Genomic DNA, 24,132 nt, shown 5'->3' with positions numbered 1-24,132 from the left:
GAGAATAAAATTGCAGCCTCTATTGCAATATATGTATTTTTTTAATTTAGAAAAACCCAAGCCACTTCTTTAAGATGAAAATACACATCCTACATTATTGATTAGATCTTCAATTCCTGAAAGCATTAAGACTACAAGTTGCCACCTTAGCACAAATTTAAGAACGCTACAAAGTGTCATTCCTTTAAAGTAGAGGTGTAGCAACCTAAGACAAAAGAGAGCTGGGGTTCAGATCAACAAATGATGACCATTAAGGTATCTTGAGTAACCTGGGGTGTACATTTCTGTGGAGAAACAGCAAAAACTTCCACAAATAACCTTGATTTGGTAGTAATGGTACTCATGGTATGGCAGGCAAATTTAACAGCCAAAGGCTCTCTGCACAGTAAGTAGAGAATGGAAGATTTCTTTTGGTAGGACTTACATGCATACCAGTGGGAGTTTATGTTAAACATAGCTCATAGCACAAGACAATGGTATGAAAACATATGGCCCTCCTCCATTCCTTTTTCCATTCCATTTTCATCCCTTCATGTGTAAGCCATAGAGCTTAGCAAAGCTTCCATCTCTTAACTCAAGACAGCCTAAAACCACCCACCATTTTGGCCAGGACAGTCATCAACCCACATGAAGTCTATGCCAATCTTGCAACTGAACTACAAAGCAATTCTATTCCTCTCACTAGTAATTCCCTTAGAGGTTTCCTTGCTTCTCTTCAAAGGTTTTATTGCTGAATATTATTATTGCCGCAATTCTCCATTCAAAAATGGTTTATGTAAAATACTTGTAGTCTATGTATCCTTTACTTTATGTCAGTAAACTGTATATATATTCACAGTAATACTTTAAAATGGTTAAAATTTCAGAAATCAGAGAATTGTTTCAGGAACACGTACACTGCCTAGACAGCTTAGGAAAACCTCCCAGGAGCCCAACAAAGCATTCAGCACAATACTGTCAAAATTGTCTTTGTTGGTTCCAGCAATGTCAGGTGCCAGAGCTCAGTGTGATTCGATCTGTTAGATGTGCTCAGTGATGAGAACAAAACTGCAGAAAGTGGCTTTGCTCCCTGAGAAGATTTGAGAGCCAGTACCAGTCTGTCACAGGATAATACAGCCTGAAATATATGTAGCCTCAGATTTCAACTGCTTAAGGGAAATACATTCTGGTTTTGCACCCTTTTCACTGACCTGAGCTTTTGGCTGTCAACAGAACAATCCTCCACCCTCCCCCTCCTCCAAATACAATTGCTTCTCCAAACATGCTGACGAAAGAGGAATAGGGTAAATTAGTTCTGGACAGAAACAGAGCAAGCTGAACCTTTTACTTAAGTACTTCATGAGAATTAAGCACTTTTGTGCCATCTTCATCACATCAGATGTCTGAGAGTGCCATCCTCCTGTCCTTTAAGCAGTGAGCACCACAGTGTGGACAAGAGCTGTTAAAGCAGCCCAGGTAAACAATGAAGCAGCATGAAACTGAGCACGTCCAAGTGCCAGGACTACTCAAGTGCTTCCAGAAGGAAATGTAAGCTAGGACAGGTTAACTCAGGTTCTCTTTGCTACAGAAACTTGTAGGTCTGGTATTTTAAAGCTGCTTTTTCAGAAATTCATTTGTGTGACACTGCTAGAGTGCTCCCTAAATCACAGACAAGCAAACTCCTACCTCTAGAGACTATTTTCACAATCCTGCAGAATAACAGCTGCATTTCTGCACTGCATGACTGGGGGCCTAAAGTACAAACATCCCAGGAAACAGCCTCCTACACAACATGTAACATCTAAGCTTGACGCTGTAAATTAATCCAAAGGAAACAAGCTCTTTAAAATCCTTTTTATTACAGAAAAACAAAAGGCTTACACTTGACTTAAAAAAGCAGCATAATTTTATGAATCCGAAGTTATTACAGTGAAGTTGCTTTAAGAAACCTCTAGAGACTGAAGAAAAGAAATAAAATGCCCCTCCTCAGACAGCATTCTAGATTACTTGAGTGACCACAGCAAACACCTTAATTTCACATCACTTCTGACACCCAGTATATGACCTGTCTCCCTTTCTTTCTCCCCATGACTTGTTCAGTGTAGCTGGGGGAAGGATTTGATGAAAACAGCAGTACATTTCAAGTCTAATTTTCAACAGTTCAGCACACATCTGATAGATATTAGAGTTCAGAAGTGACTGACACACAGGCTTTCCTCCTAACTCCAGCTATTAAGTGCTACAGTTTGAACAGATCCCAGTGTGATCCATTTCTACCACAGTATTTATCATTATTCAGGTCCACATCTCAGAATACTTCCCAGCTAGTCAACTGGCTACTACTGACTATAAACATAAACAAAAATAACTACAAAAAAAGAAGGCTCCACGTTGAAACAGTTCTTAGCAGTGCAGCAGAACTCAGGCATTTTTTCTTCTTTTCATTACACTCCAGAGTAGGAACAGTACAGTTCCAGTGACCGCTTCAGGTTTTTTTATTAAGTCAAATGCTGCAGGTTTCCAGCCTGAGCCAACATTAAATATGCAACTGATCTGTACTGAAATCTTAAGAGACAAAGAAAACATACTACTGCCTTAATAGTCCTACATTTTGACTAATCAGCACTGAGTTGTGCAGAAGTCCAAAGAAATTTACAAGTTTTTCATTAAGTGATTTTAAAAATATTTTTCAATAAACTGCTCAGGAGCTCAATGCCGTTAAAAAAAATACCCCTTTCTAAACACATTTTTAAGCACCTATTCCTCATGTATATGATAAACCTACACCTCCTAAAGGTTCTACCAAAAAAATAAAACCTCAACAATAGTAAGAAAACTCAAGTCACTATGTACAACTGGCTATAATGAGAAAAATGAAAAAAGGCAATTCATATAAAGAAAACAGAGAAAACAAAAAAATGGGAAAAAACCGTATCAGATACCTGCTACTCAGAGTTCTAAGACCACACTTATAATCTTTCCTTCAAAAAGGAAAAGGTTTGTATTCATAATCAGACAGGGAATTTTTAAGAAAAAATTCCTAATCTCTTTACATGTTGTTTATACTGTTTGATAACCAAAATCTTTCGAGTCAGAGATCTACTTAAGGTACTCTGCATGGCAACCTGAAGCCAGCTGTTACCAAGCTACTTGAACAGAAGAAACAAGTTTCTTTCCTACAGGAAAAAAGAATGCAATACATTTTCCCTGGTTATAATTCTACAGCATCATCAAATTTACTCAAACATAGAACTTGTCTATTTAAGCTTATTCGTGGTTACTATTTAAAATTCCTTAATTTAGTGCTGTAGCACTAAATAGGAATTTCTTATGAGATCAAGCTGCCTTATAAGGAGGACATAATATTTTGTATGATACAGTAATATGCCCTTAAAAAAAAAGAGAAATAAAATTTAAAAACCCATCATGAATAGTTTGAGGTGGAGTAATATAAGTTTTGTTTTTGTGGTACTTTTCATGACCTTGATGCCAAAGGCTGCTTTATAGCTTATGACTGGAAAGTTTTAGCCCTGGACACAAATTAGTCCTTTTTGCAGTCACAGATTTGTATTAAAAGTGGCTTTTATGATGAAACAAGTAACAAACATGCTTTATACTGATCAATTTTTATCAATGTTAATATTAAGCTTCATTAACTCCCTCCAACAGAGTAGGTAACAGTCTCAAACAAAACTACCTATCTCAAAGATATATAACAATCTCAAGTATACACTGTAAAATAAATAAACACCATTCAAAAAGCTTGTCATTAGAGAATTATACAAATAGTCAGAAGGTGTTCATATTGATGTCTTCCTTTATCAAGCTGTGTTGTAGATTCAGAAATCTTACAGATCTTTTGCACTCTAAGTGTGCAAGCACTCACAGAAAGTAATTACCAGGCAATCATGTTCTTAACATAATTTTCCAATATTTTTAGCTGCTAAAGCACTAATAAACAGCATATAATTCCCATATTCTGTATCTAGTAAACATTCTTGACTGCTATGGTAGAACGGTCCTCCAATTCCCAAAAATTTACATTTAATTTGAGGAAATAGAAAAGTTTGTTGTTTTGGTTTTGTTTTTCTTTTCCCATACTAATGTGCGACAGGTAGCACATGTCACATCTTAGGATACTTTTAAGTTGTCTTCAGCTATCAGGCTCTAAAACACTTTACAGCTTTCTTAACTTTTCCTTGTTTTCAGCTTTAATTTTATATGAATCAGTGCATAGCTGGGCTATATTAGTAGCAGTTCATCACATATAGTAAGGTTAAGTAACATTATCTCTGTTCTGGAAATGAACAATTCAAAACTGTTACAAAAATGGTATAGAACTGTACCTGAAAATTTCTTCACTTTAAATGGCTCTTTGTTAATCTACTAATGACAATTAAGAGAACATCCATTTTTTTTCTGTCAATTTCTGAGAAAATGTGAATACATGCAAATCAAAACTACCATTATGCAGATAAAATGATCCTCTTTCATGAAGACAACCAATAAATGACAACTGCCAATAAATAAGTCTATTTGGAAATTCTAGAGAATTCTCTTGCTAAACAAGTTAGTCTTTTTTCTTTTCCATAATGTCTTTCTGTTTAAGCTCTCCATCTGAAAGTTCTGTGTATTTTCCATTCTTTTCCTCCTCTTGTTCTTCCTCACTGCCTTCATCTGTGAGCTCTCGATCACCACTTTCTTTTTTGGCTCCCTCATGCTCAAATACCTCTCCCTCTGTATCAGCTGTGCAGATTCCATAACACATGATGCTGATGACCCCCAGGGGTAACCCAAAGAGAAAGCATCCCAGCAGTGGTGAACTCTTGAACACAGACTGTTGAAATAGAAAGTAAAAACCACTTTCAATGAATATAGAAAGTTACTGCATTACTTCTCTTATCACTCTGTGTATTTATTCAAAAAACATCCAAAATGAAAATCAGTGTTATTTAGAGGGATCGTGGAATCAACTAGGTTGGAAAAGACCTTTCAGATCATCAAGTCCAACCTATGACAAGAGCACAGCACTAAGTGCCACATCCAGTCTTTTATTAAACATCTCCAGGGATGGTGAACCCCATCACATCCCTAGGCAGCCCATTCCAATGCCCAATCACCCTTTCTGTTAACAACCTCTTTCTAATGTCCAACCTAAACCTTCCCTGGCACAACTCAAGACTCTGTCCTCTCGTCCTAATGCATGCATTATTTTGATTTTTCTGCTTGTTTGGTTTGGGTTTTATTATAAAAAAACCCACAAAGCAACAGAAATAAGGTTCATCTGTTTGCTTTCTTCTGCAAAAATGGCAAGGAGACCTCACCTTCAGCAATTTCTACTATAAGTTCATAAAAAATGACACAAGTTCAGTATTACAATATTGCACTGGGTTAGTTAATGTTTACATGCCAACTGCATATCCTATGCATTCTTTGAAGTTTTAGAAACAATTGTTCTAAGAGCATTAAAATCCACTTTGAAGAAAAAAGTTTCACCTCTTACTTGTGCCTCATTGTCAAAAATTAGTCTGCAGACAAATTCTAGAGAGCTTCCCGTTGAGGAGTAGCTTAATGGCACAGGAAGAAGAACCAATGGTTTCAGAAACTGGTGGCTAAACACTACTTTCACAGAAGTTTGGAAGACACTCATTTAAAAGCAAGTGACTTTCAACTTAAATTCACAACATAGGTTTATTTGCTTGTGTAGGACAAGAAAAGAAATGGATTTGTGTATATCTTCCCAACAAAATTTTGTTAAGCATAATTAACTTAGGGGAAAGATAGTAAAAATGTTTGCTTTAAAACTACCCAAAGAGTAGTATTTAATCCCCTTATGCTCTAAGTAATTAAACAAAAATCTAACATTTCTCAGAACAATGAAGTGGTACCCAGTTTCAGGAAAGGATGCCAAAAGGGTCAAGGAAATGACCTTGAATTCTCTTTTCTATCCCTTAAAATACATGTCAGGCATACAGAAAAGCAGTGAAAAATGAACAAACTGAGATATGTTGAATATTTATCACACATATTATTAAAAACTTTAATCAAGAATTTCACTTGGCTTAAACCTATACATATACCTATAGTATATACACAATATATATTATTTTATATATTACATTAAATATATGGTACAATATAAAACAATTCATATAAAAATATTTTTAAATACTTCCTCTGGAAGTATTTGTATCCTGACTGACAAGGGCACTATCTAATTCAATGAAAAATAAAACTTACCACAATAGTAGACTTGGCATCATAGATTATTCTCTTGATTCGTTGCAGAAGTCCATCACCACCCTGTGCCTGAAATTTCAAATGGAACCATGTCAAAACTGCTGACACTTTTCAGTTATGATTCCAAAAGTTCATTCTTCAGACCTTGCAATCTTAAATCCCTTTAGAAGGAAATGAAAAGTAATTATTCTTACATCTCACGATGCCCAGACACTCCCACTTGCCAAGCCTGGACAAAGATTATTCAGCAGTCTCATGAAAAGGTCTCTCACAATTGTTTTAAACAATCAGTGTCAACTTAGACAATGGGCTGACAGTCTCTCTCCTACAATAAAGAAACACTAAAACTAGCAACTGTCCCCATGTAACAATGGTAAAACTGCAGAGTTCTTCTGAACTCTCCTGAAGCTGTTGAACACCCACTTATGGATTATGACAGCACAGGTAGAAACATCTAAGAAGTAAGCAAAGAGAAGATATGAACGTGTAATAAATAAAACCTGTGTCAAGCAATGACAGGCTGTACCTACACTGCCCCCTAATTCAGCAGTGTTCAAAATAACTACATGAACCAAAAGACAGTCTATCTGCTGAACAGGACCAGCTTTCACCTTCCTTGAGTAGCCAGAGAAACTCATATTTGGAAGTCAACTCATCAGCACATGATCTGACCAAAAACCCCTCAAACAGCAAAAGAAGTCCAAAGATGACTCGCACAAATTTACCTATAGAGTCTTACAGAATAACAGTATCATCCAGGTGTATAATCCCAAGGAAGAGAAAGGGGAAAGCCAGACTTCTTAGAAACTTCTCTGTGGTTCAGAAAATCCTAATTAGTTGTTTACCAGCATATTTTGAAGACTCTCATTCCTCAAGAGCTGCACAATTTCTTGGGCAGAGAATGCAGCCAAAGTAGCGCAATTTTAGGTCTAGAGATACCTTAAATATAGACAGCTTAAATGAAGTCATATCCTGTATTTTTATATTGTACAGAGATGTGAATTTAGACTGACCTTTAATCACTGTAGCTGAGATACTGCAAACAAAAGATAGAAAGACCTGACACTACAGCAACAAACACAAGGTATCACAAATGATTCTTCTCCAAGTAAAAAAACAGACAGAAACCAATTACATTTGTTGTTTCAACCAGAAAGAGACATACAATTAAGAGTCTAATTGATGTTGATAACTCAATGCACTTAAAAACCATTTAAAAAGTGAGAACTCAAGAACAAAGAACCACCAAGTTATAGCAATATCCCTCACACTGCAATGGAAAACATGGCCAGTAAAGTCCTGAACAGCACATAAATCCACCTATATCATGCTCTACATCAAGCAGGCAGATTAAATAAACCAAAATAAACCCCATATGACAAATATCTTCAGCATTATTTGCCATTACCAGCCAATGACCTAAAACTACAGACATAAAGTGGGATTCAGCTAACACAGGAAGCCCTCAATATACAGTCAATTGGAGCTTAAACCAAAAACAGGCTTCTCCCAGGAGGCAGCCAAATTATTAGCTATCAGCTCCCTTCGTGGCAAAGCCTTCCTTCCCCAGAAGCACAAATGAAAGTTCTGCTCCATGACCTCTTTCCTCATCCACACAACATAGCTTTCTGCTCAACTTACAGTACACTGAGGGAATAAATATTCAAAAAATATCCAAGTCATCAATTCCAATTAACTTTGCTGTTTTAACAAAAGACAGCCCTTTTTTAGTTTTAGAGCAGAGAGGAGTAAGCTTGTGTCCATTTCTAACATTCAAAGCAAGTATAATACTGGTTTTTTGACTCTGAAGTTGTAATTCCTCCAGCTATTTGATTTATTAATTTCCCACCCAAAAGAAAGGGTGCAGTTCAATTACGCACTATCATTCACTATTTTAAACAAATGCATTTAATGCAAATCAGGAGATGAATAAAAATCTCTCCATTTACAACTGCACCAGTAAAAGGAATATCAAAAAAAGCTGCCTACCATTATGCTATAAACAAAAGAAAGCTTGCTTTGTACAACATGAAACAGCATGACTCCAGAATTTACAATCCCATATTCAGTGACAGCACCCAAGACAGTAAGACAGGACAGGAATATTAAACACACACATATCTATCAGAGTAACAAAATTTTTTCCTTACTTTAGCATCTAAGGAAATAAACACTAACCAATATATTCCAAGCCACTATGAAGACTTACTTCAGCTGTACCATCCAGGATATTGTTAATAAATTGAACCATGTCTTCTGTGCTCTCAATGTGCCTATCTGGTAGAAAATATTGCTGATTGGAGGTATTCAATACAACAATAGTAGGGATTGTCAAGTCACTGAAAACATAAAACAGACAGTTTATCTTTTTAAAGAACTACCATATAAAATATTCCAACTCAAATAATCCCTACATCATTTCAAAAGGGAATCTATTAATCTTCATATGTGCTCTTCATAGTAATTCTTTAAAAACAAGAAAGCAAGAGAAAAGGTATGGCATGGTATGGTATGAACATGAATGGTATGGGCACATTTCTCATTAATATTGTTTTCAGTCACATCTGTGTCAGTGACACTATTGAAGCTTACAGCATTTTACATATCCCAAGCAACTGCAAATCAGGTACCTTATGACTTTCCAAATAGCAAGAGATCACAAATTGCAGCCTTGTATATGAAATGCATTAAGTATTTAAGTTCACAAAGGCAGAAGGGTAACTCAAAAATTTAATCCCATACAACCATTGTCTAACTGATCACCTTTACCAATCAACATCTGCTGGTCAAGTCAAAAGAACAAACCATGCCAAGCATAGCTCTTCTACAGCTCTTTTAGATATGGTTTATGAGGAACAGAGTTTTTAAAGAATTATTACTCAGCAGTTAACCTTCATGTGCATGTGCACATACATCGTAAGTGGAAAGAAAAAACATTTATCTCTAGACACAAACCAGTTTAATCTTCTGCTTGCTATAGTACTAAATTCAAAATAAGATCAGGGTAAGAAATTTTAATACTGCAAAAGTACACTGATCGAAAAGAAATATTTAAATATATTAAACAAGTTTAAGATCTCCTGTATTCTTTATCAATTTTCTATAATTCTGCCAGTAATGAATTCAAGTACTTCTTTCACAGCAGAAGCAATGCAAACCATGTTTTTCTAAGTTTTCACCTTTGTCTAATGTGCCCTATCCATTTACATTTGTAATACATGTAAAACTGATGATGATTTCAGTCTTATCTGTGGCTATCAATTCATAGTAAATTATTTAATGAAAATACTGGTTATTTACTCAAGATGCCCATTTTTCTTTGGAGTCACTGAAATGATCCTAAATTTTCCCTCACATTTTAGGTGGGGCTTTCGGTTTTCATTTAAATTCAAATGCAAACCTAAAAGTGAAAAAGTTTAACAATATATGCCAATTTTCTGAACTTCTAGAAAGTTGAATACTTAAAGATTTTAGGTGCAGACTCTCTTCCCAGTACTGAAGCTGAAGGGCAATCAATTACAAGGATAGCAAAATAATTCCATCCTTTAAATGGAACTTTAGAAAAAACAACCAAATAACACAACTTTGTACACCAAGGCAACCTGCAACGTAAGAGTCAATAAATACAATATTTCCCCTTGAAATTTTTATTCTCTTCTTACTAGGGACAAAGAAGAAACCTAAGTAGAAGGCACTCAAATCAAGTCACTGTTTCTGCAAGCATCTGGTAACAAGTTCCCAATTCCTGCCAAAATATGTCCTTCCAGCAAAACAGAACAAGTTTTATTAATTAGATGCAGTGTTTCTGTTGCATTTAACAGTCTGGTAACTGATGTTCTTGCAGTTGGTTGTAGAGCAGCTGAAAGGTAACCTCCATGTACACATTCTTTATGCTATACAAAAGTTTACAAAAGCACATTTAATGTGTTACTTTCAAGAGCAGAGTTCTACACACACCTATAACTGACAGTGATATTATACACCTTAGCTTATAAAAAGCTGTATTTTTGCTTTCAGCAAAATACTGAAAAGCATTTTAAAGTAAAATTATGTATTTTAATTAAAATACATAATATTCTGATTTCTTCTTTTGTGCATTATTCTTATAATGCACAAACATTATTATTATTATGATGGGTCTTATTCTATCCCCAGAAATCATAGAATATTTTTTCCTTTGTAAAGAAAACAGAATTTGTTCCTATGTGCATCTAGCACAGTAAAAAGTGTTTTGTGATACATTTCTCATTATTCAGATTTTTTCTCTTTCTACTTACTGCCACCTGGTGAGAAACTGAAGCAGTTGCAATACTTTTTTTTTTAAACTCGAATTATTCATGTAGCCACATGACGAGCCACTTCTTTGAACATAATTTGCTGCATTCTTTTGCAAATTCCTACTCATACTTGAAAAGTACACACTGGGTTTAGAAAATAATCAAAAGCCGGTGAGTACTTAAACCAGAACTTTCCATATACTACAAATACTATAATCAGGTATTTTGCAGATTCAGTGAAACAAACGAGCTGAACAGACCTTGCCACTAAATCACTACCACTCCAAGTGGCAGTTCTGTCTTTTTTCCCTTAATTTCTTCCTCCCAGGTATCTCATCTCCCTCCCCTACTTCTCTGCACATCCGTGCTGGTACTCAGCAGAGGAGAAGGGAAAAACATTGTTGAATCAGCAAAATAACTTCCCTACTCACTCAGACAAAAAACCAGACACTTTTCTGACAGATAAACAGGATGGAAGAGCTCAGCAGACAGACATAAGAGCCTGCACAGGAGAAGCAATTAAGCAAGTGAGGGAGGTCTCACTTTTGGCAATTATAAAGCACTGGCTCAATCAAATCACATAATCTTAATGGAGAGAACTGTTTTTAAATCAAGTGTTAATCTACAGACATTCTACAGAAATACAGACCTTGTGCTTTTGAGTCCATATGAAGCTCCTAGAATCTTTAGGGATCATGAACACATGCTTAATTAATGTTTTGATCCCTGAGAAATGGATTTGGAAAACTTACAGAATTGTAATACTGGTTTTTGTTTCTTTCAGACCTCCAAAGGCCAGAGGAGAAGAAGTAGTGAACCACAAATGCCAAGCAACTCAACTCTCTAATTATGCATTTTTTAGAAAAGGATCCTAGTAAGGGCAACTGTCAAGCATCTTGTTAAACCACTAACATACTTCAAAATATACCATGTACATATCAAGTGCAGACAGCATCTTCCATGCATTCTATGCTTCTCTGCTGAAGTGCATTTCTATGCATGTCATAAAAATACATCAAGAATGAAAGCCTCTCAACTCTAACAGTAATTTAACAAAGCAGATCTAAAAGATAAGCTTTGTCAATCAGCATTATGTAAGCCAAACATCTAACATTAAATTATCTATTTATACCACTTAATTTAACAATTAATTGATACTACAGTACAGGCTGAATTCTGATGACAGTGGGTTTTTTTTAAGTCATGAAAGCCAAGAACTTTCTTTAAGATTATTATCAATTAAATACATTTGGTAACACATATAACCGAAGAAAGAATATTCAAGTAAGGATTTACTTACTCCATTAGTAAACTATTAATGTAATCATTTCCATCCATATGGCCAAACTGGAAATCCCTGAAAGAGAAGCAGTTAAAAATAAAATGATGGAAAATGCAATAGTGGGTTTCAGCAAAAGTTCTCCATTAGTATTTTTCCTATAACTGAAAATGAAAGCACACACTCAGAAATGTAATTCAAAAAAAGTGATGATCTAGAACACAGCATTATGAAACACATTCAGTTAATGAAATGGTTTAAATATCAGTATAAAAATATAAAAGCACACACTGTAACGTTTTTCACCTAGGAAAAAAAGTGACTGCTGTCTTAGAAAGATTAATGCAGAAGAAGAATTAAAACATCAGAGTCCCATGTGTGTCTACCTGTGAAAGTGATCCCGATAATCTCTGGCAACTTCCTGAATAATAGACTTTAATCTGAAAGGAAAAAAATTGGCATGGATATCCAGGATAAACTCTTTCTAAATACAAACAATAAACATTGAGATTTCCCCAGTAAGCAGCAATTCATACCTCATCAGAAACAAGGACTATCAAAAAACACCTTGTTCCTCTTGCTTAGTTCCTAAAGGTTGAAAATAGCATACACAGTACTTGAACAGAGTATTTTTAGTCTGTATATGCACCCAGAATGGGACGAGGGAAGGTCTTGTTCCTCTCAGTCTCTTTGGCAAACTCCAACTCCAGCAAAAACATGCCTTGTTTAAATTCCATAGACAACTAATATATAAGCATCACTAGCTTAATTTTCAATGTGAGTGAACTGAAGTACAGTCATTTGTTTAAACTCACTGAGTTCATCTCAAAGTCATCTGAACTCAAGCACTTTTGTCTTTGTTTAAAAGGTGACACAATAGCTTTTAAAAGCTATGAGATCACCATTTGCTCCTGTGATCCCATTAACAAATGGCAGAAGGGTGATACAGGAACTCCCACCATCTCAGTGAACTCACATGCGCTTCAACCAAGCCACAAATTAAGTAAAGTTAGTACAGGAAGTCAGAACATTTACAAGTCAAACCCACTCATTTAACCTGTATTTCTCAATATTTAAGCAACTTCCAAACTTCCCTATGTCATACCAGCACATTTCTCCCATAGTGTCACCAATACTCAATTCTGTACCTGGTATGTTCCACTGAAGAGTTTTTATCATCAATGACTGCAATAGCCACAAGTTTTCCTAAAATAAGGAATAAAATTCTTGAAACCATTTAAAAAGAAATACACATTCTCCAATAGGAAATATGTCAACTTAGAAGATCAGGTACTCTCCAGGGACAGGAATTAATGTTTAAGTATAAAAAAGCCTCAGAGCCAAAGAGCCTCTTCAAGCTGACCAAGCTGTGGTGTTAAATCTACTGAAAATAAATTAAAATGGAGCTCAATGCCACACCACTAACATTGCATGAAAAGCCTATCTATAGAAAGAAGCCAAAAGGGAGAAAATGCAGATAAAAATTAATTTCCTACTCAAGCTGCATATTTACATATACCTAAATATGAGGCTATGGAGACATGTATTATATAGCAGCCATTAAAAACTGATTATAAGTGATTAAATCACTATTGTATGGATTTAATAACAATTATTTTTCATACTGTTGTGAGCATTAGAAAAAAAAAAACTGGAAAATTTACTGGCAGAGCCCAGAATTCAAGATATCAGAAACAGAATTTAGTTCACAGACCTCTGTCAGAGGAGCTTAAATGTCAACACCAGAATATACTGATCTCTTCAAGATTTACTTTGTGAAGTTTTTCTGATTAAAAAAAAAAACAAACTCCAATCCCAAAGAGTGCTATGGTCAATCACATAAAAGTATATTTAAAAAGCTGGTCAAAATTTCTCCAGATCAAGCCCTTGCAGTTAGGAACGAAGACTGTTAACAGTGCAGTCAGTCATCAGATTAACTCAAGGCTCCAGACGGCTGATTTTTCAGTTCTCTCCAGATGACACAATTCACTCAAAACCCTCCCCATCAATATAATCAATTGCTCAGTTCCTACCTATCATCATGCCACAGGAAGCATTCCCCTCAAAAATAAAAAGTCACTCTTGTTCAAGTAATACTGAAGGGTTTTAAAGGCAAGACTTATGATTCATTCCCATACTTCCTTGTGAAAAAGCAGTAGCTTCTCCCCATTTCACTTATTCCATACATCAATTCTCACTTTTTCCCCATTTCTTTCCACCCTAAGATGATGCTTAATAAATACACCAGTAGACAACTAACGACCTTTTAGACTATAAAAGATGATGTAAATAAATTCCAGGTACTATGCGTTAATACATAAAGCTCTTTAAAGTAAATAATGGCTTCTCCAGTGTATTAATAAAGTTTTGGTTTTTGTTGGTTATTTGAGGAATTGTTAGTCAAAAATGTAACAGGAAGAAATAACTTATATTTAAACAACTCACAACAGCAGTTCTGTAAATAACCATTCAAAATGTAGTTGTAACAATATTAGCTTTATAAACATGTAAGAACATAGATGTTTCATATTCTTTAAAACCTGAAAGAACTCAGTGTTGATTGAATCTAAGTATTTTGAAATGGAATATAGATGATAGGATGTCCTGGCCTAGAAAAATCAACACTTAAGAGTATTTCCACTGGTACCTCAATGTGTATAAACCTTAAGAGCAGTACAAGTCGTGTGCCTTTTCCAGAGGTCACCTGGCTACAAAATTTTCATTTGGCCTGCAGAACTTTTCCTAAAGGAAAGCTGAAGTTTTCTGGGACAAGTCCACTTCAACACATGCTCCTCTCCCTTTCTTGCCACATCTATTTCAAAGATATCTAAATCCACTAGATACAAGATATCTGGACAATCCATATTTGATACTTCTAAATCTAGTTTTAAAATTCCCTGCATGTATTCCAAGAGGAAATATGAAACTTATACAAAATGTAAGGTGGTCTTAAATTAAAAGTCCTACTAATTTTTGTGATTATCACAGGATTAGACACACTAACTTTTATGTTGTGAGGAATGGACTAGTGTAGACTGTATGTGAAACCTCTAGTCACAGGTCAGTCCAACATCAACAAAATACTGCCACCATCAGCTCTAATCTGATACTGACTAATTTCTAAAGTTTAAAAACATGTTCTTAGTACACTTTTGACTTTTTTTACTGTTTAGTACATAGTGTCAAACGGTTTAGCAGCAGCAGCAGCATCTCACCTGTATCTCCAAGTTCATACAGAGTAAAGCCATCTACATTAAGGTAACCTTGAAATCTTTCTCTGTTTATCCAGGATGACAAATCACCATCTTCATACTCTGACATTAAAAAAAAAGGATTACATACATTTTTTTAAGAGGCGGACCATCAGATTTACTATTTCAGTACTAATGAGGCAACCACTAATTTTTCTCCCTTTTTCCTTTTACCCTTGTTACATCAATTATCACACTTCTACGGGCATTTTAAGTTTTAAAACTTCTAAAGCTATTTTCTATCATTGAACAAAAAAGCATATTATAGAAATGCATGAAAAGTTGATTTGATGATTTTATTTTCCAAATCAAGGATAAACAATACTATATTAGAAGCTAACTGTGACCCAGTGCAGAAAGTAACAGGTTCAAACCCTGCTTTCAAAGAGGTGTGTGTACATAACTTGTCAAGTTTCAAACAAAACAAGAGATACAAAAATACAGAAAGCAGTATTTGTGAGAGTCCTTAAATGAAACAAAAAGATCAAGAAAAAGCAGATGCATTAAACAGCACTGTGAATGTAAATGAACAAATAATCATGCCTAACTGACAACCTACTGAAGGCTAGTTTAAGATCCTAGATGTGTTAACCTATTAAGAATTAAATTCTAATACATACCATCAAATAGATCTAAACCACAAGTAAAGAAGTAGAACATATATAATATATGCTGCATTTTATGCAAACAAATGCACAATAAATACTTTATCTTAAATCCTATTGTATAGACCTAAGTATCAAAAATTTCAGGTTAACAATTATCTGCCGCAAGGTAGCAGCAAGCAATTCCAAGCATAATGCATCTCATGGATCTGCATCTACTATGGAGAAGGAAAAAAGCCAAAACAAAATCAGACAAAGGTCAGAGCACTGAAGTGCATTTTGCTATAACTTTTTCCTTATAGAGAGCTCTTCATATTTCTGCCAGTCGTAACAGTTGCACGTAAAACTTTATTCACTCTCAAATTGCATCTTCATGATTTGTTTGACTTCCAATAATGTTTCTGGTATATCATGAAAAAGTAAAATTTTTACAAAGTAAATTAAAAGCCTGAATTATTACAGTTTTTGCATTTGTTTTACAAGGTGTGGAAAAAGAAAGCAGGCCACAAAGCAAAAGAAGTGTTTCTCTGACAAGCTTTCCTTCTCCCAAATTGCTAAAAGAGATCAAAAAAATTCAATGCAAATCAGGCAGGCTGTAGAGTGAATTTTTATCTGGAGGCAACAAACTGAAAAGGAAGACAAGTACATCCATTCTACAAGGTCACAAAGAATACTACTTATCCTACAAAATTAAACATGCAGAATGATCTTCTGAGTGATACGTTTCCAACTTGAAGTGAAAACTTGCATTTGAAACAATCTGAATCAAGAGGAGATGCTTTTAAAAGTAAGTGGTGTGCTTACAAGCCCAGGTTATGCAATGTAACTATGAGTATGTGTATGTGCTTCTAACATGCCTTATGGTACAGTCTGAGCACAATATAATACTTCTATATGGATGTGCATACATATATACAGATATACACTTTTACAGCAGTGGCAGGTGTACTGGCCTTATGTACTGCATATATACACTGTAGAAATAGCAGTGCTATAAAACACTACTAGTTTCAGGTGGCCTTTCCACAGCTTACACACTGAACTAACCAGGTAAAGTAGTCTATGCATATGATGAATTTGTACAGTGAGGGAAGCAGTAACTTTTCTAAGTATGTTAATGCATGCAAAACTGTAATATTGGAAGCTACATCTTACTGAAAACATAAAGCAAACATCACCACTTCAGTATTGCTTGCATTGCAAAATGCAAAATTCCTTGCAATGTGAAATTCCTTGCATTTTGTTGTGGAGGAACTAGTAATTTTTTTCTCTTTTCTTTCATGAAAGAGCTGCTATTTATCCTAAAACTGGGGAATTTCCAAGCATCCCTACATACCCTTCAAAAAATCCCAACTCCTCCAGTTTCTCCCTATATGCTTAAAATATCTTGTCTTAAGGTAATGTCCACTTTTACTTACCATCATAAACAAAGTAAGTTCCATCTTTGAAGACCATCACAGCAGGTAATTCAGGCAACGTCACATACTGAAAGAGTCAGGTTTTAATTAATCCATGGAAGATTAAAAGCTTTTTAAGCAAAAAAATCCCATCAGAAAACATGTAAATGTAGTTCATGGGGAAAATCTCTAAGGATACCTAAATATTTTCTGTCTACATGTACTAAGATAAATTTATCAGGTTCTGTATATTAAAAATAATGCAACATAAATGTATTTTTGAGAGGTGGATCTCACAAAGCATAAAAGAAATGTGATTTTTACTGGTACCTGCAGTAGCATGAAGAACAGTTTATGGATTGGACATGGACGCTAGATAGGAAATTGTAACTTGAGGGTTTTATCAATCATGCCCTCAGTTCCCAATTTATGCTGTTGTCAGCATACCTGTCATACTGCTGCTTCTACTAAATGGACACTCAATTTGCAGAGTAAAATAGTACCACCAGTAACATGTGCCACTAAATCTGGGCTATTTCCTGTGCTTCAGACTGATGGGAATGTAAAGAAAAAAGCTTCAGCACACAGGGCTGCAAACAGACCTAATTTAGACAAATAACAAAAGCCTGTGTTACCATGCTAAACATGGTATTTAAGATGGCCAGCAACATACTAAAAACAAGCTGTAAAACCTTTCTTCTTAGAACTCAAAATAATTTTACTCAGCTCATGTTTTTAGTGAACTGCCAAAATTCTGCATCTACTTCTTACAGCTTGCTAGCATTCTAAGCTAAAATTTTAACAGCATTTCTGGTTAAGAAAGAACAGCATCATAAGCTTAATTTTGATCATGTAATCTAGATCATCTGATTTATGGATGTTTTGGAAAGGTAAAGGATAGCATCATTTCCAAATGACATGCCTTCTGTCATTCTGCATTAACTTTCTTGTAAGTTAAGAAAAAAAGCAGTAATTTATAATATAATAGCTGATATGAACAATCAAGAAGGTAGTCCCAGATGATGCTTTGTTCTCCCACTTGCCCAAAACATAATTTAACATCGTTGAAGGACAAATCAATCTGTGCACACTTAAAGCTTGCGAAAGATGCCTTAGCTTGGAACAATATTACCTAAGGTGATGAAACAAAGGCTAACAGTGAACACTGTAATGCAAAGGCTCATTACAACTCACAACCACAAATTTCTGAATATTTTTGCTTCTCTCCATAGAATATTGAACATCATCACTACTTCAGCTTAAATGACACTGGTGGGAAATTACCTTCTGTGGGAAAAAAAAGCTCACTGCTTACATCAGTGTGATCACAGAACCTCAAAGACTTCCAGCCTTTTTTACTCTTTCCACTGCACAACTGAACAGTACTTTTCTTGCTCAGCTGGAGCTGAAGTGCAAATAGCAATATTAAATTAAGGTAGCTTTTGATACAAGGCTTCTGGAGAACTAACAATACACTATTTATAATGAGGCCAGTTCTACTTATGATGTTGTAAATTGCAGCTGCCTAAAAAAACCCCCATAAAACAACAAACTAAATTATGCTAGTTCTCACGCCATTAATAACCAACTAACTTCAAAATCACATGTTAGTAAGCATGGGGCAGACTTAGATCTCACTTGAGATAACATTAAATGAAAAAGTCTTTTAATTTTGCTACAACAAGTAAGCAACAATGGTTAGACTCACTACAGTAACATAATTTTTTTCCACCCTTGTGGTGAACTGTAAACAATTTCCTTATCACAGAAGCCTTAAAAAAAGCCACAACAGAATTCTGCAGCCAGTGGACTGGACTGGCTGATGCCTGGGGCAGATTAATGTGTTGATCAGCTGTACTGTACAAGATGAAAATAACTTACCTCTTCACTTATTTCTGATAACTAAGGTACCAGGAGTAATTCATACTACAAACCTCCTAATTAGCTTTAAAAGTGTTTGGTGAAAAGACTGTTGGGAGCAACAAGAGTTTTGCACTGGCTAAAAATCCAAGTATCTACTTTCTTGAGCAAGTTCTGTGGCCCGCACTGAGTTCTGCTCATCCTCTGATTAATTTTATTAATATGACTGAACAAGTATTTTGGCCTTGTTCAGTCATATTAATTCAAACAAAGCAATGACAGACTGGAATTTGGATTGTATTCTTTTCCCACATAGAGTCAAACATTACATGTTTCAGTGTAACTACTTTGATATCTACCAAAGCCAAACATACTGTAAAAAGCCACCTCTCTGCCATCAAAACAGCAAAATTACATAGATGAGGAGAAAAATGCCATTTCTGGAGAAGCAGTAGGAATGGAAACAGCTTACCTCAGGCAGCACATCTTCTGAGGCAGAAAAAAAGTATGTATAAACTATTAGTTCTGAAGCAACCTCAATGTATTTTTCCTGGAAAAATACAAACAATGTTTTTTTAATTTCTAAACTTTTAGTATGTGTCAAACAAAAGCGTTGTCACGCATCTTATCTTCAGTGAGCAATTTGAAAACATGTTCATGGCGTAAGATTGTAAAAGCATTTTAATAAATGTAAAAAAACCCCAAGAATTTGTTACAACCATGCACTTCAGTCTTTTGAAAGATTTTTAAAATGACCCCCTAAATAGCCAAAAGAAGTAATTTTATTTAATCAAGCTTCAAACCTTTAAAGGAGATTCACCACCAACATACACAAAAAGTACACGATGTCTCTTTTGCACATGCTCAAACATATGCTGGCTAGGAAGTGGCCTGATGAGAGGTCTGGAAAGAGAAACAAAGACACAGAAAAATCTCAGTTTGTGCAACCTGCAAAACCCAAACAAATAAAAATTCACAAGAAAATGTGAAGTGTCATACAGTTTTTTGTGCTGTTTTTCAAAACAATAAATTCCAAAATGCAAAATTAATTTAGTTTTTCAAGTTATTATTCTATTTTATACTAGAAGAAAAAAAGAACATTCCCACCCTCCACCAAATAACATGTCATGTTCATCAAATAGCACGTTTAAATACGAAATTCAAATCTTACTACAAAATGCTACTACAATGTAAACATGCATGCCTTTTACTGGTGACAGAATCACAGACTGGGCTAGACTGGAAGACACCTTAAAGATCATGTGGTCCAACCCTGCCACCATGAGCAGGGACGTCTTTCACCAGATCAGGTTCCTCAGAGCTCCACACAAACTGGCCTTGAACACTTACAGAGATGGGGCATCCAAAACTTTACTGGGCAATTGGTTCCAGTGTCTTAACACCCTCACTGTAGAGAATTTCTTCCTAATATTTTTTCTAAACCTATCCTTTTTCTGTTTAAAATCATTTCCCCTTATCCTGTCCGTACAAATAAAAACTCTCTGTCTTTCTTAGGAGATGCCTTTATACAGTGGAAGGTTACAATAAAGTCGCCATCATTTGAGAGAGAAAATTCTGAGTGTAAGCATAACAGCCAGGAAATGTGGGCTTAAAAATAAATAATCTTAACTCAGCACCAGTCTCCCATGCAGCCACACACACAGTACATTGTGGATGTTATGTTATAGTTTTTAATTTCAATATCTTGTTCTTTTTAAATAAGTCTTGGCCCACCTTAAAGTCCCACATAAGTTTGAAGTCAGCAGAACCAGTCTCTGAGAAGAGTATACTTACCCTGCCACTCTATTAGCAAATTCAATTATATCATCTTTAGTTCTAGGTCCTCTGTAGTTGTATGCCAAGTCACCTTTCAAGCTAGATAAATAGAAAGACAAACAAAGAACAGAAAAGCAATCATCTACATTCGTACATATAAGATTTCTCAACCTTTGTGTTTACAGCCCCCTTTCAGCAAGTGATAAGCCAAAGAAGTGGTCAGTAAAATAGAAAACTCAATAATACAATACCATGGAATTATGGATATAAAAGCTTGTTTACACATTATCTGATTTACTAACTTGTTGAAATACTTAAAATTCTTTTACAATTCTTTTTTCTAGTGTACAGTGGTCATTTATTGTGTAAGCATACAGATAATTTAGAACACTTATTTATGACCATAATAAAAAGCCTCCCTAAAATGATGAAACACTCTGCACACAAACCAAACCCAACCCTCTCAACATTTATACTACTCAGGGATTAGTCCTTTTAAAAGGAAAGCATATAAACTTATTTAATGCTTTTCTATAATTGAAATTTATCAAATAATCTGCAAAACCTTTCAAATTTATGTATTATGCTTCAGTGAAGTATTGGTCAACTTACGGTATTCTGCTGAAAGGGGATGTAGCATGCTTGCATTGGCAAAGTATTCAGGTGAGTTTTACTAATTCTGATAGGCTTTCTTTAAATCCATACTGGTTTAGGAAATTCAGGGGAATTTTCAATACCTCTGTATGGCATGAAAATTTTCATCCTTAAAGATTATCAAGCTGAACATCTCTGCTTCCTCTTTTGAGAAAACTAACTTGACAAGATTTATTATCACGTATTAGGAATACTGTTTGCTTAAAGAATAACCTGCTAAAATCCCCAGTATGTCCACAGTAAAAAGTACTCAGAACCATTGAGTCTTTATTTAATGCGACATTGTACTGGACTATACATCTGTTTGAGACTTCTAAATGGACAGGGCTATTTTTAATTTTTTTGTCATGAAATCATTGATAGAAATTCAATAGGAAGGATTGACTTACAGCTTAATTGTTGGATAGCCTCGCACTCCAAATTCAGATGCAATACCTGAAAGAAATGAGTTCATGCCAAAGTGAACCAAGATTTTTTTTCTGTCCTACCTTAATCTTTAAATATGTTTTGCTATTCAAGCCACATAAACAAATGGAAAAAATACCACTTAGCTCAATACGGATTTCTTTACTTGCTTACAAGGAAAAGCTTGCTACTATTAAGCTACACCATTAAATTTTGGACTTCTTTCAGAGGTGCTGCAGGGTGCCAAGACAGCCTCCCAATTCATATGCCACAACTCAAATGTCATGAGAATCCTCTAGAAAGACATGCTTGGTCTGCTTTCACCAAAAGTAGCATGCATTGAATATGCACATAATATTGACAGAAAATATAAGAGGCAAAAATTAAGCATTGAGGATGAAGAGCTGTAAATACTAAGGCTTGAAAGAAACAGAAGACAATTAACTAGTCAAGTGCTAGAGTAATGGCTAACAAGAAGTGCAGAATCATACTGCAGTTATTACAAAAAGGTTTTTAAATCATATTCCACACAAGTAAGTGTCTACTATCATGAACCTTACCAGAAGAAGGCACTTTCTAAGCAGACACTTACCTGCTGCTTACTGAAGTGATTAAAAGTAAGACAACTGCAGAACTTTTTCCCTCACCTCAGATATTTTTAAAAACTTCTATCTTGCTTCCAGTAATTGGAGGGGTATAATTTGCAACCACCTTAAACTATACTTTCCAGCAAATTCAGGTTTTTTTCCCAAAATTAAACTACACAGTCTCAAAAAAGGATTAAATAAGTCTAAAATTGTGGCAATACTTGTGCAACTCTCTGTTGAGTAACAATCCCTGCACTCAGAAAGCACCTAGAATCAATGCTTGTTACAAAATCATTCTGAAGCTACCAACAACGTGCCACAGCAAGCAGATGTTGGGCATCTTGTGCACAGAGTTTAGAAATTGACCCTAAGGTTGTTCACCTGGATCAGGTGCAAGTACCTTATTGCACAGTACTACAAATAAAACTAGCAGCTCACCTACAGGCATCTAATCAAAGACAGCTGTTCTAAGAAATACACATATGAGGATCAATCTGATTCTGATCCTTTTCTCTTACAGCTCTACTACACAGAACTACAATGCATTAAAATGTGTATTACAGCACTCAATCAGAAGAGCTGTCAACAGTTTATTTCTCCTTGTACAGCTCTTGTGTGTGCTTAGGAGAACGAGAAGAGACAATTTTTAATAATTTTTTAAACATTCCAGCCATGGGGATTACCAAAATTCTCTCATCTTCATGGAAATTACTTATTTACATCATCACCTCTACTTCTTGATATCAAGAATACAGTACAGGCAAACAGCAGCAATTGTGTCAGCCTTAGGTGTGATGTATTTCTACTCTGCTTACACACAGCGGACTCCTGAGGACACCTTGAAAATTAAACTGATACCACAGCAGGTGACTGCTCTGTTGATACAAGTGCTGTATCCTCATTCCACAGAGCCACCAGAGGTAACATTTACTGGATGATTTAAATGTTCAAGTGTGATCTCAGCTCTTTGACAACAAGCTTCCCAAAGTTCAGCTGTTTCATACAACTTCATATTCCTATGCAGAGCAAACCACTTATGTTCCTTCCTAGTGACATGTACACATTGCAGCTGCATTTCCTTCTGGTATTTTCAAGACTGAATTACTTTGATTTCAGAGAATCTTTAGATTGCAATGGTATTAAGCTGAGTTGAGTTTTTCATATTCAGATGTAAAACTTCCCCTTTAAAATTAGAGTACAAAACTATTTTAGAAGATTTATCAGACACTATGAAACCGGTAGCAAATCTGAGAAAAAAATCTTTTCCAGGGCACAAAGGAACCCTTGCAGCTTTTAGTGATTTTTATATAAGTAAAAGTTAATTATATAACAAAAACATAGCATCAATTCTGTTCTAGGTATAAAGCACAAGATTTCAGTAACAGGATGACAAATACAAATATTTCAGGGTAAGACTTTATCCAATTTATATGATTTAGAATTTTATATACATGACTGGAAAGTTAGAGAACCATGAAATGTATTCCCAGTTTTTAAGTTACCTGGTTGCATGAACTTGAAACTTCTAATTCTCCAGACTTACTTTTCTATCGAAAATAAGTATCTTTAAGATGAAACATAAAGTCATATTTATTTAGTTTTATAGAAAAAGATACATACAATAAATTGATCTTTGAGACAAAATAATTTTAATCTCAAACTCTCCTATATCTAAGCACAGGAAAAACTGGAATACCGCTGAGAAAAGTATTCTGCATAACATTTTAGGCAAATACAACAAACCTGAATAATCAGATTTAATGGATATTAACTAAAAACACCACATGTATTTACAAAATTTTATTAAATGTAGATCTCACTT

The 24,132-nt window shown here is 35.1% G+C and overlaps 1 protein-coding gene across 1 annotated transcript in view; it reads right to left on the bottom strand.

Annotated features, from left to right (window-relative positions):
• Window positions 1-1,818: 1,818 nt before the first annotated feature.
• Window positions 1,819-24,132, bottom strand: part of TMX3 (thioredoxin related transmembrane protein 3) — a 28,905-nt gene continuing 6,591 nt past the window's right edge. The window contains exons 4-15 of the mRNA XM_031058860.1: window positions 21,708-21,753; window positions 20,683-20,763; window positions 19,692-19,791; window positions 19,361-19,438; window positions 17,050-17,116; window positions 14,991-15,089; window positions 12,924-12,981; window positions 12,162-12,215; window positions 11,797-11,853; window positions 8,429-8,558; window positions 6,247-6,288; window positions 1,819-3,544 (exon numbers count right to left, since the gene is read on the bottom strand). Of these exons, the coding sequence (XP_030914720.1) occupies window positions 3,521-3,544; window positions 6,247-6,288; window positions 8,429-8,558; window positions 11,797-11,853; window positions 12,162-12,215; window positions 12,924-12,981; window positions 14,991-15,089; window positions 17,050-17,116; window positions 19,361-19,438; window positions 19,692-19,791; window positions 20,683-20,763; window positions 21,708-21,753 (836 nt within the window). The 3' untranslated portion in view covers window positions 1,819-3,520. The remainder of the gene's footprint in view (window positions 3,545-6,246; window positions 6,289-8,428; window positions 8,559-11,796; window positions 11,854-12,161; window positions 12,216-12,923; window positions 12,982-14,990; window positions 15,090-17,049; window positions 17,117-19,360; window positions 19,439-19,691; window positions 19,792-20,682; window positions 20,764-21,707; window positions 21,754-24,132) is intronic.

The sequence above is a fragment of the Geospiza fortis genome, unplaced genomic scaffold, assembly GCF_000277835.1.
Source record: "Geospiza fortis unplaced genomic scaffold, GeoFor_1.0 scaffold100, whole genome shotgun sequence".
In the NCBI taxonomy this organism is placed as follows: domain Eukaryota; kingdom Metazoa; phylum Chordata; class Aves; order Passeriformes; family Thraupidae; genus Geospiza; species Geospiza fortis.
This window is presented reverse-complemented; position numbering and strand designations above follow the sequence as displayed.